The following is a 14905-nucleotide window of genomic DNA, read 5'->3' on the forward strand; positions in this document are numbered from 1 at the left end:
CTCTACTCTTTCTTCGGGAAAACCTTAAAGGAGAGTAAACATGAAGCTCTGCCCCGTTCTTCCTCCGTGGAAGTTACCACTTTGCCTCCACTCTGCAGGGCTATCGGCCTGTCCGCCTGCACCGGCAGGACGCTGCGGGCCGGCTCGCTCCGGGGGCTGGTGCCCAATGCGCGCCGGGACGGGGCGGGACGGGACGGGGCGGTAGGGTACGGGGCGGGACAGCCCTGTACGGGGCGGTGCGGGACGGTACGGGGCGGCGCGGCCGCGGGCCGGCTCCCGCCGTCCAGAGGGCAGCGTGTGCCAGGGGTGCCGGTGTGTGCGGTGCTCCCGCGGCTCGCCATGCCGGTGTCGCTCCAGGCTCCGAGGGGGTCAGCGCCGCCCGCCTGCCTCCGCCCGCCCGCCTGGAGATAAGCAAAGCCATGACCGCAGCGCCTCAGGGGCCAGATCTCAGTTTTTTAAACGAGGAGGAAGCCAGGGCGGTTTTTGAAGTGCTGCAGAGGGACTCGGAGCTCCGGCGGGCCGAGAAGGACAGAGTCAGGTACCAGGCTTAACCCCCGGCCGCCGCACGGCGCGGAGCGGGCAGCCGGGATGCGGCGGGGCAGCCGGGATGCGGCGGGGCAGCGGAGGGCGCACGGCCCCGGCCTGGGCGGGCGGCGGAGCCCGCGGCGGCTTCGCCCCGCTGAGGCGGGCGGGAAAAGGGGCGGCGGGCGGCCGCCCCGCGGAGGAGGGGCTGCGCCGGCCGCGGGGCTGCGCGGGCCGGGCTCGCTGCGCGGGAGGCTGCGGTCCTGCCGCGGCGCCGGGGGAGCGGGAGTGCCGCCCGCCAGCGCCGCCCGTCCCCGGCATCTGCAGCATCGGGAGGCTTGGGAAACGCGTGTTGTGACAGGGGCGGCTCTGAGTCACGGCTGCTGCTCCCCGTGGCTCCTCGCCTTCCCCGAGGAGGAGGAGGCCACGTCTGCCTCTCCGCGTGTCGCTGGCGGGGGTGTAGGCTAAACACCGGTTCCCGGGAGACAACGGCAACGGGGCAGTATGAGGGAGCTTGCAGGGAAACGTGGCGGCTCTGCGGCTCCCGGGCAGATCTCGGAGCCGATCCTGGCAGCTTTCGGAAACCAAGCCAGGCACCCACCTGACTGAAAGGTGGTTTGCAAGACCCTTTCAAGTGACTTAACTGAATTCCCTCCGCATTCAGGTACACAAGTCACAGCATCTTATATGAGCCATGTGAAGAAATAGAACAGCCTCGACCTTGTTTCTAGCTCGTATCTCCCCTGTGTGCAATCACCAAAGCTATTTGTGAAGATAGTGAAAGCAAAGGTCAGGAATTAATGAAAGTTTTTGCTGGGAAAATGAGCCCTTTATTATTAAAGGTTATAATTTCTTCCTCTAGATGAGACTTGAGGTACCTTGTGGATAGTTTGCAAGCGAGAGGCAGTGTCCTCTCGGATTCACAAGTGGGCACTTTTTGCAAGTAATGCTTTCATGTAAGATGTAGAAGGAATGTTAATGAGTAACGTTTCTGTCAAGTGGATTTTTGTACTGTGTATTTCTTATTTCAGTCAAGTGGGTTTTATGATGGTTATGGTTAAACATTATGTGTCAACACTGACTTGCACCCAAAACTTTTTTTAGTTTTCTGCAGCATGTGAACCCAGACTGAGTTACGTTTAGTGATTTCTTTCTTCCATAATTTGGCATTGCCTCTCTTTCTTTGATTACTTGCTGTTCCATGTGTCCCATTATGAGCAAAAAAAAAAAAAAAAAAGAAAAAAAAAGAATATTTGGCTAGATGTGGAGAATTACGTGGCTGGATAGTTGTAAGTTTTAACTCTGGGTGAGACTAAAGCCAAAGCAAGTACAGGGAGGCTTCCAGTGCTGTAGAGAGGCTTGTGAAGCAATAGCCTACTCTTGAACTCAAGGCTTTCACCTGCCCCAAAACTTGTATTTGTTTCTCCGTCTGTGTACTTAGGACTTTGTCAATAGAAAGTGGTCTCTATGCAAAAGCAGTCAAAATAAACATGGTATAAGAGGATGTTTCTGGTGATGTTTTACTGAGATCGAGTCTACTTTAAATCTCAGTTGAAGAGGTATCTAGAAGTTGAGCAGAAGATAGGCGAAGTGTGTATGATCAAGGTGCCATACTGAAATCTAGGTTAAACCCTAGATCTGTCAAAGGCTTTGTATGTGTCCTTGGGCAAATTTCTTAATCTCTCTCTTGAGCCTAATAAAAGTACTTTCTTTCTCACTCCACTTGTCTACCTGGTCTAATTTAGACTGTAAACTCTCCAGGCCAGGGGACTCCCATCAGGAGCAGACAGATTCCAGTCTGTGTGGTGTTGCCCTGTGCTACTACAATCTAAGTAATAACAGTGATCACCCTGGAGGGCCAAATCTGCAGTTCCTATATGACCACAGTGAGCTTCAGAGGCTTTATACAAAATTGCATTTGCTCCTCTTGGTCCCATGTGCCTGCCCCCTTGGCTCTCTATCATTCTTATTACTATTATTTTGAAAATTAACTTTGTACACATTTTTTCGGTTCAAAAGTTTTAAAATAATGCCTGAGCACTGTGGCAGCCCAGTCCTGGGATGCTTTCAAAGTGTGATTTTGAAGCTATTTGATTTATGCTGTCAATCAAATGAGGCATATAGAAGATGTTGTCGAGTGGAAGAAGCAGTTTCATCAATACTGCTTTTTTGCATGAAGTCACTGAAGTGAGTTGTCCCCCGAACTGCTCTTGAGCGTGGTTTTGGATAAAGCTAGTTGGAGCTGGGCACGACTGGGAGCAAGTCAGTAATAACCAGTGGGCTCATTGGTCAAGTTTGCTCAGTGACCATCTTTATTTACAGTATAGCATGTCCTTGTATAGACCAATCTAGACTGGATTGACAAGGAATGAAGCATTTGCTGGCAGACCACAAGTCAGGTCTTAATGACTGCACTGATTTTGTGCATGTTGTTTGATGTCTTACGAGCAAGCTGTGATGGTTTGACTCTGGCTAAATGCCAGGTATCCACCAAGTCGCTCTATCACTTCCCCCCCCCCCCCCCCCTTTGTTTTCTCAACAGGGTAAAGAGGGGAAAGAAGATAAACTAACCCTTGTGGGTGAAACAAAAGCAGTTTTAATATAAGCAAAGCGAAGCAAAAGTCCGCGCGCGGAAGCAAAAGCAAACAGATCTATTCTCTACTTCCCATGAAGAGGCGATGTCGGGCCTTCTCAGGATCAGGGCTCCCATACCGTAGTGGTTGCCTCGGAGGACCAAGGGTGACCCCAGCCCCTTCCTCCTTTCTCCAGCTTTATACTGAGCAGACGTCATGTGGTATGGAATATCCCTTTGGTCGGTTTGGGTCAGCTGTCCTGGCTGTGTCCCCTCCCAAGATCTTGCCCACCCCGTCCCACTGGGGGAAATATCAGAAAGAGCCTTGGTGCTGTGTAAGCACTGCTCAGCAGCAGCCACAACACCAGGGTGCTATCAACACCCTGCCAGCTCCCAGCATAAACCACAGCACCGTGAGGGCTGCTATAGGGGAAAACCGATTCCAGTTCAGCCAGACCCAATACACAAGCACATAACTGTCTGCAAATCTCTTAAAAGATCAAAGAAAACTTGAAATCCGTTCCCAGATACAACTCCAGAATCAAAATGCAGGTATGGGCTTTTCTTTTTTTACAAGCTGCATTTCTTATATTAAAAAAATGTAAATACCAGTTAATTTTTGAAAGACAGAAATAAGATCAAAAGATGAATCTTGACATCCTGCATGTCTTATCATGTCCAACAAGTGACAACCATGATTCGAGGGAGCTGATTTTCACATAAACACAAATGTATTGCAGTGCAGCAGGAAATACTGACCTCCTCAAATTCCTCCTCAAGTGCATTGAGCTCTCAGCTATGTAACCGTAATTGTTTCCGGACAAATACAGGTTTTTTTCTATTCTGATTGCTTGCCTACACTGGAAACTCGATAGAACCACCAGATCTCTCTTCACTCAGACAGCCCACGCCTTCGTGAAATTAAACACGTATTGGGGCATTCTCTGGTAAAAAGTTAGTTGCTTTATACAACCCCTCTTCATCTCCCTTTCTTCTTCTCTCTGTGGCCTTTTGTGTGGAGCAGGAATGTGTGACTTATGTGGCCAATTGGGCACATTCATGTAGCTGTGGGCCCCACTTTATGCTGTCCCTCTCCATTCCTCCAGATGCCCCAGCACACCCTCTGGGTACCGCCAGCCCTTTCTCGGCTCCCTTGGCAGGCTCCAAACCTCTAGGCCTGGCTTGGAAGATCTCTCAGTATTGCTTTCCATTTTATGCAGAAATGAAGTGTGTGACCTGTTGGACCTTTATTTGTTCTTGCTACTGAGAGGGAGCTGAGCTCCTGATGTGCCCTGGGCTACTGGTTCCCAGGACTGCATTTTTTTGCCTGTTTTCTCCTTTCCAGTGCCCTCTCGTGGCTCCTCTCAGCAGTACCTTTGAACAGCAACAGCAAACCAGCCATACCTGACTCCTCCCACAAAACGGGTTCAGAGAAGCAGCAGCAGTCAGCTTTGGTATAACTCACATGATTGTTTACTGACTTATATACTAACAATAATTTAGAAACTTATTAATCACGTATTTAATAATTTAAAAGAAAAAAACACATTAGTTTTGGATTTGGATAACACCCAGCTTCAGTATTCTTTGTTGTTCATCAAATCCGGTCTCATTCATAATACCAACTCGGAGAAAACCTCATTTATTATAAGTGTTGGTGTGGGAGAAAAAATGGAATATAGGGTCAATATCAACAGACATGCATTGTTCCGTAATAATAATTGCAATGTTAATACAGAAGTCCAACTCAAGTCACAAAATGCTATTTTAGTAAGCCTGGTTAATGAATCTGATGATTTTGTAGATGCTTGTGGAAGAAGGTTCCTTCTCCCAAATATTTAAATCACAGTTAGATGCCCAGGAGGAGACAGGGAGAAATCCAGCATGGTCAGAGGGCAGTATCATGTTCCAGTGGCTCACTAACAAGTTTCCATAAGGATACAACACAGGTCAACTTTCCACGCTAAATGAAATAGGCTTGAAAATAATGACATAAAAACATTCCAGGTCGTATTCGACTTCTGGTTTCAAGGCTTCGGGGTGCACCCAGCTCCTCTTCTCAAGCTTTGTTCTGCAGCTGCTGGGGACAGAAATTAAAAAAAGAATTGACAGCTGATATTTGCATGCAGAGCCCCAGGTCCTAAAGGCTTAACAAACCTGTAGGTGCTTCTCTTTTCTGTCCTTTCTCCAAGAAGCCGATGGGCAGGGTGACAAGGGAGGCTGCCTGCTTCCCATCTCTCCAGGACAGCACTTCTGAGCCTGGCAGGCAGCAGAGGGACTGGCACTCCCTGCAGGAAGGCTCCGCAGCGGCAGCCCATGAAGCAATGGAACACAGAGGTGGAGCTCGGCCTTTTATCTCCGAGGCAGCTCCTCCCTCTGCAGAGTGTGGAGAGACGGACAGTGCCCAAGCAGGTGTCTTTCCTGTCATCTTCGGGGCTCCAGTGCCTCAGACTGCCTGAGCACTGGGCGCAAAGATGCCCCTCCACCACTGAACAGGACCAGGGCCCAGAGAAAGCAGCTGAGATGAGAGGGGCCAGGAGACATGGAGCCAACTACTTAAAAGACGCAGCAGGTAGGGTGTTGTGGCATGGAAACAAGTAGCTGGTACATTTGCATGTTGTCCAAAAAATGAACAGTTGGGAGATACAGCAGAAGAGCTACGGATAAATAGGGAATGTATTCAAAAGAGCAGAAGAGCTCTGAATTCTTTAATTATTAACTTTTATTTAGGAGATTTATCTGTGCTATATAATGATCCTATTATGACTACATACAATAGCCTTGTGTCATTTTAGTTTATTAATCCTTGAGAAGAAGGGAAATACTGTTATCTTCACTTTCAAATAAGACACTGGAAAAAACTGAGACTGAGCCACTGAACAGGGAACTGAACCTACCTCTCTGAATAGCAGTTTACCTGCTAAATCATGTTTTGAGAAGTGACTATGCCTGTATTGTGTAAGGATTTTTTTCTTTTTTCAGTAGGAAGAATGGAAAAAAATTAACTACCAGCTCTAGGACATATCTTAGGCATCAAACACTGTCTGAATAAGAACTGAAAACAAGAGGAAAGGGAAATGGAGCTTTTGGGAGAGAACAGCGCTCATTCTCTTCGCTTTAATTTGATTTGCTTATTTCCAGGTTGATTTATGCTTTTGCTTTTTTTATTTAGTAGATTTAGTCTTATAGATCTATGGCAATGAGAATAGATGGCAGCAAAGCAGAGGTTTGTTTTAATTTATCCTAAAATTTAAAGATGAAAAGCAAAATAAATAAATTGGGAGGTTACAGTCAGTACCACTCATTTTTGGTGACCCATTAACAACACATGATTTTTGTGGGAGGGGCGAATCCTCTCCTTACTTTGTTTTAGACAGTATCTACAACAAATCATTTGGACATAGTTATTTGTTACAGGAACACAACTGTTCTTACTGCCTTACGGCAGATCATTTGTTACAAATAATTCCTTATTGTATTCTCTTGGCTGACATTTGCTCTCATGGGTCTGACAATAGAAGGTAGGAATAAAACGCTGTGTGTGGAATGTATTTTTTCACCTTCTCCTATACTCAGAACCTTGGAAGGCATATGTTGCAGAGGTGCAGACATACTCAGCACCTTCTTGGTGCTGCAATTATTTTGTCTTGCTTACAGTTTGAGGGGTCTGACACTGCAGCCTTCATTTTGGCTTATTCACAATAGTAGTCCTGTTGATCTTCTTGCAACCTCTTAGAGATTAAGGACATTTCTTGGGTGTTAGAGATCTAGATTATGGGCCTAATTCCTTATAATTACAAAGAATTTCTAGAATCAGCCCCAAAATACCCATAAGATGCATGGGTGAGGGGAGCAGGCAGGATACCAGGACAGCATCACTTGGGTATATTGTCGTTCCAGTGGAGCTCCCTCCCTGAACAAAGCATTAATAAAGAAATTCTTTCATAAGTGATACTCCACCCGGAATGTTTCAGGGCACAAGTGCTCTATTGTGTCTTGTTTGTGGAGGAGATACTATTATTATTTACTACGGATACTGTGCCACCAGCATGTTTAGTGGTTTGTAAACATTTATGAAAACAGGTCCTTGAAGCCCTGAAGCACTAATATGCTAAAGAAGTGTAAATAGAAGGGGAAATGGCAGGAAAGACTGTGATTTAAAAACCTTTACTTGGTTTGGTAAACAATTACTGTCATAAATAATCCCACCTTGGGTCTGCCCTTGTTCGAGTGGGAGTACTGTAGCCAAAGGCAGTTAGTTAAGTTGCATATCAAGTTTTTTCCTCATCACTGTTTTTTAATAATCCTATCTTGTGGTGGGGCCTGGAGTCAAGGACCAAGGCTTCAGGTGAGCAGAGAAAGAGCAGGTGGTTACAGCTGGGGGTCGGTGGGCACAGCATGTGCCATTTTCTGTTTTGGTTTTTAGCCCTGTGCTCCTGGGCTAACTAAACCGAAGTTTGTGGTGTAACTAAACCGAAGTTTGTGGTGTAATTCTGGTTTTACATCTACAGAGCAGGGTCCAGACTGGCATTGCTGCCAGCTCATTGGTCTTGTCTTTTCATAGTTAACTAATTTCAGTGTCAATGAAAGGTCAATCCTTTCCTCCAAAGTTTTGCACTTCTTTGTGTTTGAGAGCCCAGGGTTTTCTACAGTGTGTGCGGTGGCAGAATGAGACCCAGAAGAGCCTGTCTGGTAGTACACTGAATGTGTTTCTTCTTTCCTCATGTTATTGGGGCCACAGGGACTCCCCATGTTGCTGGCAGGGCAAGGCCTCCCTGCCAGGGCCTGTCCCACCATCCCACTACCCCAGCAAGACAGATGGGGGCAGCCCCAGCGTGATCGCCATAGTGGTGTGGCCAGGCCGTGGGCTTGAGCCAGGGCTGGGATCAGGCCTGGTGAGGGTAACCAGGTCCACCCCAGCCTGGTGATCACGAGGCAGGGCTGTGGTGAGGATGCAGGGCCAAAGTCAAGACATGAAGTCACACCAGGGTCAGACCTAGTGACAGTGACCATGGTCAGCCATGGTCCCGCGAAGGCTGGGCAGGCCAGGTGTGGGGTGTGTGAGCTGAGGCCAGGTTGGGATGTCAGCCCAGGGGTCAAGGCCTGGCTCAGTGGAGCAGTGGCCGTGCACAGACAGAGCTGGGGACGCATCAGGGGCTGTAGCTGGGGCAAGGCCCAGTAGGGCACCCTCTGTTTAAAAGCAGCTCCCAGGAGAAGGAGGGGTGGCCCTTGCTGAGGCCTCTGGCTGTCTTCATGACAGCTTTCTCCAAGGCCATCAGCTCTGCTCTTTCCAATCTGGCCCTGGGCCATGGTGGCCAAACCTGCAGGGGCGGGGAGGATGTGCTCAGGGCATTTTCACCCATGGTCATTCAAACACAGGCCTTGTGCCAGGGTTCAAACTAATGTTTGCATTTTCAAGTGACAAAATACTATAAAAATGAAAATAATGATGATTATTATTGTAATTATTATCTAGCCCACTTTCTGGTGTCACTAGGGCTGCCAAAAAGAAGATACTTGTTGAAACTGATGAGATTTAAGCCAAGGCTTACTGTTAAGTAATGTTAAGACATTTTCTAAGTTCAATCTTAATGGCAAAAGTAGAATTATTTGAGCTTTGTCTATATGGATAAATTGAACAGGCTTCAAGAATAAATAGGTCAAGCACAGCAGTGCAAGCTGGCATTAACTACTGAGTAGACAGTCAATATGGGGAGTTATTCTGGAATAACTATTGCAGAACAGTCCAATTTTGTTAGTTTTTCTATGGAGTTGTGACCCAGTTAAGGACTTGTGCACCTTGTAGGAAGTCTGTGCACTTCCCAGGTTTGACCTTTCCAATAGTAATGTCTCTATGTTCTCAACACCCTCTGTCTTCTCCCCAGATCAAGTGCAGAAGTTAAAATAATAATTGACATTAGTTAAACTGGAAATGGCCATCAGGTGGAAGAAGACAACTCCCTATACTAAGCAAGCAAAGAGTCATGGAGGCGCATGGAGAAGAGAACTGTCTGAAATGCTGAAAATGTCAGTGAAGTATGGTCACTCTTACTGTAGCTCATTTCTCTTGTGTATGTCTGTTAAAAGTTGGTTGTAAAGCCAGTGGCGTGTGCAGTAGAGTCACTGGGACTCTGGAAGGTAATGCCAGTGAAATATAACACGCAGTGCTTATCATTGCTGTAAGGAAAGGAATTAATATCATTCTGCAGTGAGCAGCCTTGAAAGGACCCCAAAAATGTTTTCAGGTGCTGACAGCTTCTACACACTGTCTGCATCCCAACACCTTGAAGTCCTTGCACATATTTCACAAATACTAAATTGGTTATGACACAAAGACGAAAAGTGTTGCACAGGACCATGTCTGATTCATGTTCAAAGTGGCTGAAATCATCTCCCCTGGTACTGGCACATCTGTGCTTCCGTGGTATGTTCAGGTTACATGTGTCTTGTAATCCTGTCAAAGGCTGCAACGCACGCTTTCCATGGTGAAGCCCCACACGCTGGAGGAGTTTTGCTGGATTTGGTCCCTGAGGTACTTCAGATTCTTGGGTCCATCTAGACATGCAGCACTTGCACCTCCTGTAGATGTGGCTCTTGTAGAGACTTAGCTAATGGCTGAGAACAAGGTTTGCTGCGCTGTATGTCAAGACTTAGCTGACGTTCACTGGGTTGTATCAGATACTGTTTTGACAGCATTTGAAAAATGTCACATGCGTCTGTCTCCTTTTCTTCTTTCAAGTGTAGTTTTTGTCAGTGGTTTATCTATACTGAATTTCACAGAAAATGTAATCATCCTTTAAAATCTTTTTGCTCTCTGAATCTAGTTTTCAAATCAAGTGGAGTTTGGCCTAATGGAGTTTTGGTGCTTTGGGCACAGAGACCCCATTTTCTTCTGTGCTGCATAACTTTAACATGGGACTATATAGACTAAGGACTGACCTCAGTTCAGCATTTTCTGTACTTGTTTTAAATTGAAAAATGACTTAATTCCCTGGAGCTGACAGTCTGAAAAGTTTCACAACTTAGATAATTCATGTGAGAAATGCATTAAAGTAAGTAGGGGGAAATTAGGACTTTTTCCTGAGGATTTGTGCATTTAAATGTTCACATGAAATGTATTTCTAATCCTTCTTTGCAGCTAGATTATTATATTAATGCTCTTAAATGTAATAATCTGTATTTCAGTGCCTGCATTTTAAACTCCTACTAGAAGCTATATTCTTTTTATCAGTCTTACCATGGAAATAAATAGTTATGTGTACTGGTACCATACGAACTGTGAGCAAACACATCAAAACCACAAAACAAAAGCTAAGAGTAAATGATGAAAAATACAGTCTGTTTACACACAGTTTAATTTGTGTTTGGAATAATCAAGGAATGTCAGTACTTCTGCTTGCCATATCTTTGGATTTCCAGATATAGGGGCTTGAGTACAGAGAACTGCAGCCAAGCAAAGCTGCAGCAGTGTGGAAGTATTATTATACTGTAATATTTCTATTTCCAGTGGAAGAGTTGTGATAAATTATGAGATTCTGAGCTACTATAGCAGAGGATCTGTGCAAGTATATATTATATACATATATAAGCACTATATTTCCAGATGAAAAACATCCACTGTGACAGCTTTTAGAGCTTACATTCATTCTTATGACTGCTTTCCTTAACTTAAAGCAATGTAAATGAGGCTTTTGTAGTGTTACATTAACACAGTGTGCAGGTACACTCTGACCTTCTGTCTTACTTCTGTTGACCAGAATCTTGCTTCAGCTCTGTGTGAGACTCTGCACAGTTATCTGAGATTGCAGAGGTGTATTTTGAAAGCCTTAGGCTTCAAGTTTAGCTCTGTACAAACAAATGTCTAATCCTGACTGGATTGGAGCTCTCAATTTCAGAGCTCTGTCCAAATCCATGGGATATCATACACAAACCTGCTTGCAGAAATGAGACCTTGATCTTCATTTGAAACCAGTTCCCCTCATTCGGAGTTCTTACCTGGCCTGTGTCTGTTTTCCTGTTTTTACCCTTGTGTTGTTACCTAGGAAAGGTTTTACATAAAGAAAGCCATACAGTAACATGAGAAACAGCATCTGCACTGCATGTGTTTGTAAGGCAGTAAAATGTATAATACATAGCTGACTGTAAATTACTTGCATAGATGGCTGTCTCTTTGCATGCTATCAATATTTATAAAAGCTCTCACAGTCAACTAGCAGCTCTACCCTGGAAGAGTAAATATGTCTCCTGTTAATCATTAGCTTCAGATTTACTGAGAGACCTAAGAAGACTTGATCCCTAGCCTTCCAACCCATCATGTGGCACACATGGTATATACCTGTATTTCCATGTAAGATTGCCAGGACAGAAATTTAGGACCCCAAAACTTACTCCTGTTATGAGATGTTTTTGGATCAAGACTACATCTATCCCTGCAAACAAGTCAGAATCTTTGCATGGAGAATTATATCCACTGCATCTATTATCCTGTATTAATGCTAATGGACATTCCTATTAATCATCATTGTCATCACAGCATGGTTTGGGTTGGAAGGGACCTTAAATCATCTAGTTCCAACCCCCTGCCATGGGCAGGGACACCTTCCACTAGCCCAGGTTGCTCAAAGCCCCGTCCAACCTGGCCTTGAACACTGCCAGGGAGGGGGCAGCCACGGCTTCTCTGGGCAACCTGTGCCAGTGTCTCACCACCCTCACAGGAAAGAATTTCTTCCTTACATCTAATCTAAATCTATCATCTTTCAGTTCAAAGCTGTTACCCCTCATCCTGTCACTACACTCCCTGATAGAGTCCCTCCCCATCTTTCCTGTAGCCCCCTTTAAGTACTGGAAGGCCACTATAAGGGCTGTCCAGAGCCTTCTCTTCTCCAGGCTGAACAAGCCCAACTCTCTCAGCCTGTCCTCATCAGAGAGGTGCTCCAGCCCCCCAGTCACTTTCATGGCCTCCTCTGGACCCTCTTGAGCAGGTCCATATGTCCTTCTTATGCTGGGGGCCCCAGAGCTGAACGCAGTACTCCAGGTGGGATCTCACAAGAGTGGAGTAGAGGGGGAGAATCACCTTCCTTGACCTGCTGGCCACACTTCTCTTGAGGCAGCCCAGCATACAGTTGGCTTTCTGAGATGCGAGTGCACATTGCTGGCTTACACTCAGTTTTCCATCCACTAATACCCACATGTCCTTCTCCTCAGGGCTGCTCTCAATGAAGTCATTGCCCAGCCTGTATTTGTGCATGGGATTGCCCCAACCCATATGCAGGACCTTGCACCTGGCCTCATTAGTATTGACAGCATAATAAAGTAACACTTTTTTTTTTGACCTGTCATTTGCAGCCTGTACAGAGAGATTGTAAATCATCTGTAAAACATTCTCAGAGTGGAGCTTTCCCTTGTTTTGCAGTCACTGCAGAGGAAATGTCAGAAAGTCAGCCCGAGCTGGAGAGTCACCGACAATTGTGACATTACCAGCGGTATTGCACCTCATTCACTTGTTGACCAGCTGCCCAAAGGACTAAAATCTTTCATGTTCTAAGTACATATAAACTCAAATGATGCATACTTACAGCCTTTTTGATTTGTTCCAGCAGGGCTGAAATAATGTTCTCACTGTAAACCCAGGGTAGCTGCTAAAGAGATAGTTTCCTGTTAAAAGTGATGTTTTGAGGCATTGTTACAGTTTTGAGATAGGTGATCAATCACCCTCAGCCCCTGTGATCTCAATTTTCAATGCTCTTTGCTTTAAAAACTTAATTTTATGGAGAAGTCATTGAGCTCCTGATTTCTGAGCTTTAACTGAGAATAACTGATACCTCCGCTGTCAGAGCAGAGAGGAATTATGTGGTCAGCATGAGAATGAACCTTGTCCTTGCCCTTACCACATTTCCTAGTTTTCTCTTTTGAAGGGAAGTGTCAGTCTGTGCACTTGCTGAGAGGAACAGACAGAAGCTTCAAGGGGAAATGATGTGTTGGACTTGGTGAGGGAAAACAGCAGCTAGAGCAAGTAATCTGCAGTATATTAATTTCATATAGTTTAATATAAGAAGTTAAAGCTTTGGGAAAAGACGTAACTTTTAGCCACTGTACAAAGGGTGCTTAAGTTAAAAAATTGTAGACACAAAAGACATTGCGAGTTATAGAGTGGAAAGAAGTATTCAATGCACAGTGGGAGTCTGATGAGAGTGTTTCGTGTATGCTGGTAGTCTTGCTGTCTTTGTGTATTGTGTGTCATGAATGTATACATTGCTACTGTATTAGGCTATCGCAAAGCAAGTGATCAGCTTTAATTTAAAAGAATAATTCTGCTGAATAGCGGTAATGTAATAATATCAGATTTTGTGATTTTTCTACTTTTTAATTAAGAATAATAGAGGTGGAAATGGAAGGATTTTCCCCATGAGCGGACAAGGTGGAACTTCAGTAAGGGCAGAAAAGATGTTTTGCCTTTAATTCCCATATTCCCTGCTTGTGTCCCTGGTACACATGACTGGACTTAATGTGTGAATCTGTCTTTTGTCAGAAGAGTGTTCTGGTGACAAAATTACACTTACTATTTGCAGCTGTCTGCTTAAGTAGCCCTACTTGCTGCTTGAAAGGGTACTATAGGGTAGGTATAAAAATCATGTGCAGAAGTGGTATCTTTGTGTTTAAAATACTTCTGCCTATTAACTATACAGTCTGGGAAGAGAAAATGGAGAAGATTAATTCCTTTTTCACTTTCTCCCTGCTTCCAGTTCCTGGCTTTGCACAGTTTTGGAACCTAAATATTTAGGGATAATTGTGAGCGGGACACTTGATGAGCCTGTCAAAGTGGGATTGAAAACACATCCCGTACAGTTCAGTGCTGGGTTGTGAAATGTTTCCCCAGTCCTTCAGGTGAACCGGTCTTGGCACTTCCAGTTAATCCCTTCCATCCAGGGATGTCACCACTAGGTGACTCTCCAGCAGCCCAACCTGATGACTGTTCAGGACAGTGAAAGTCCTTCCATTACATTTATTGGTATCTGGGTCATGGTCAGAAGGAAACACTGAACATGTTCTTTGGTTTTCCGTCTTGTGGCACATCCTCTTTGCCCATACACATCTTTAGTTTTATTGGTCACATGCTCAGACAAATGAAGTTGTCTTCTGAAGGCTACTTAGTGGCTTAATGGGCATTATAAAATCAAGGAATAATAATAATAAAAATGACAGCAGCAGTAATAATAATTAAAAGGATGAAAACTTAAATAGAAGACCAGTATTTTGGGGGAAGAGAAAATTAAATCTGAGTGGTTGTTTAGCAACAACCTAGCAGGTTAGATTCAAGCATTATTACCAACATATTTTATTCATCAAAAGAGAGGAGGCCTTGATTTTTCAGAGAATTACTGCAGAAATGCTTAATTTTACATATACAAAAGCCAATGGGGAAAAAAAAAAAAAAAGTGAGTTTTCACTTAGATCTTTTTACACTGTAGTGTGTACAACCAAAACATCAGAGTCAGTTTTCCTCTCTGATTCACATATTTCTGCATAATGTTTTACATGTAATAATGAAGCTGTCTTTGTTTATTGACATTAGCCAAACAGAAAACAGTAAGAAAGAAACATAAACAAAAGATTTATTTAATGTGAGTAAAAATATACCAGCTACTAAGAATAAGGACTGCCTTTGAAAATAGATTTATTGTGTGTCTGATGTGCTAGGAAAGAGTATCTTGGCTCTGCATATCGTTATTTTTCTTCCTGGTAGGATTAACCTGCCACAGGAGCTTCTCTGGCTCCTTGGAAAGCAAAACGTTGTTGCTATTGCTATCATAT

General features: G+C 44.7%; 1 protein-coding gene across 1 annotated transcript in view; it reads left to right on the top strand.

Annotated features, from left to right (window-relative positions):
- Window positions 1-419: 419 nt before the first annotated feature.
- Window positions 420-14905, top strand: part of EXPH5 (exophilin 5) — a 37023-nt gene continuing 22537 nt past the window's right edge. The window contains exon 1 of the mRNA XM_074915974.1: window positions 420-538. Within this exon, the coding sequence (XP_074772075.1) occupies window positions 420-538 (119 nt within the window). The remainder of the gene's footprint in view (window positions 539-14905) is intronic.

This window comes from Athene noctua, chromosome 1 (assembly GCF_965140245.1).
Source record: "Athene noctua chromosome 1, bAthNoc1.hap1.1, whole genome shotgun sequence".
Taxonomy (NCBI): domain Eukaryota; kingdom Metazoa; phylum Chordata; class Aves; order Strigiformes; family Strigidae; genus Athene; species Athene noctua.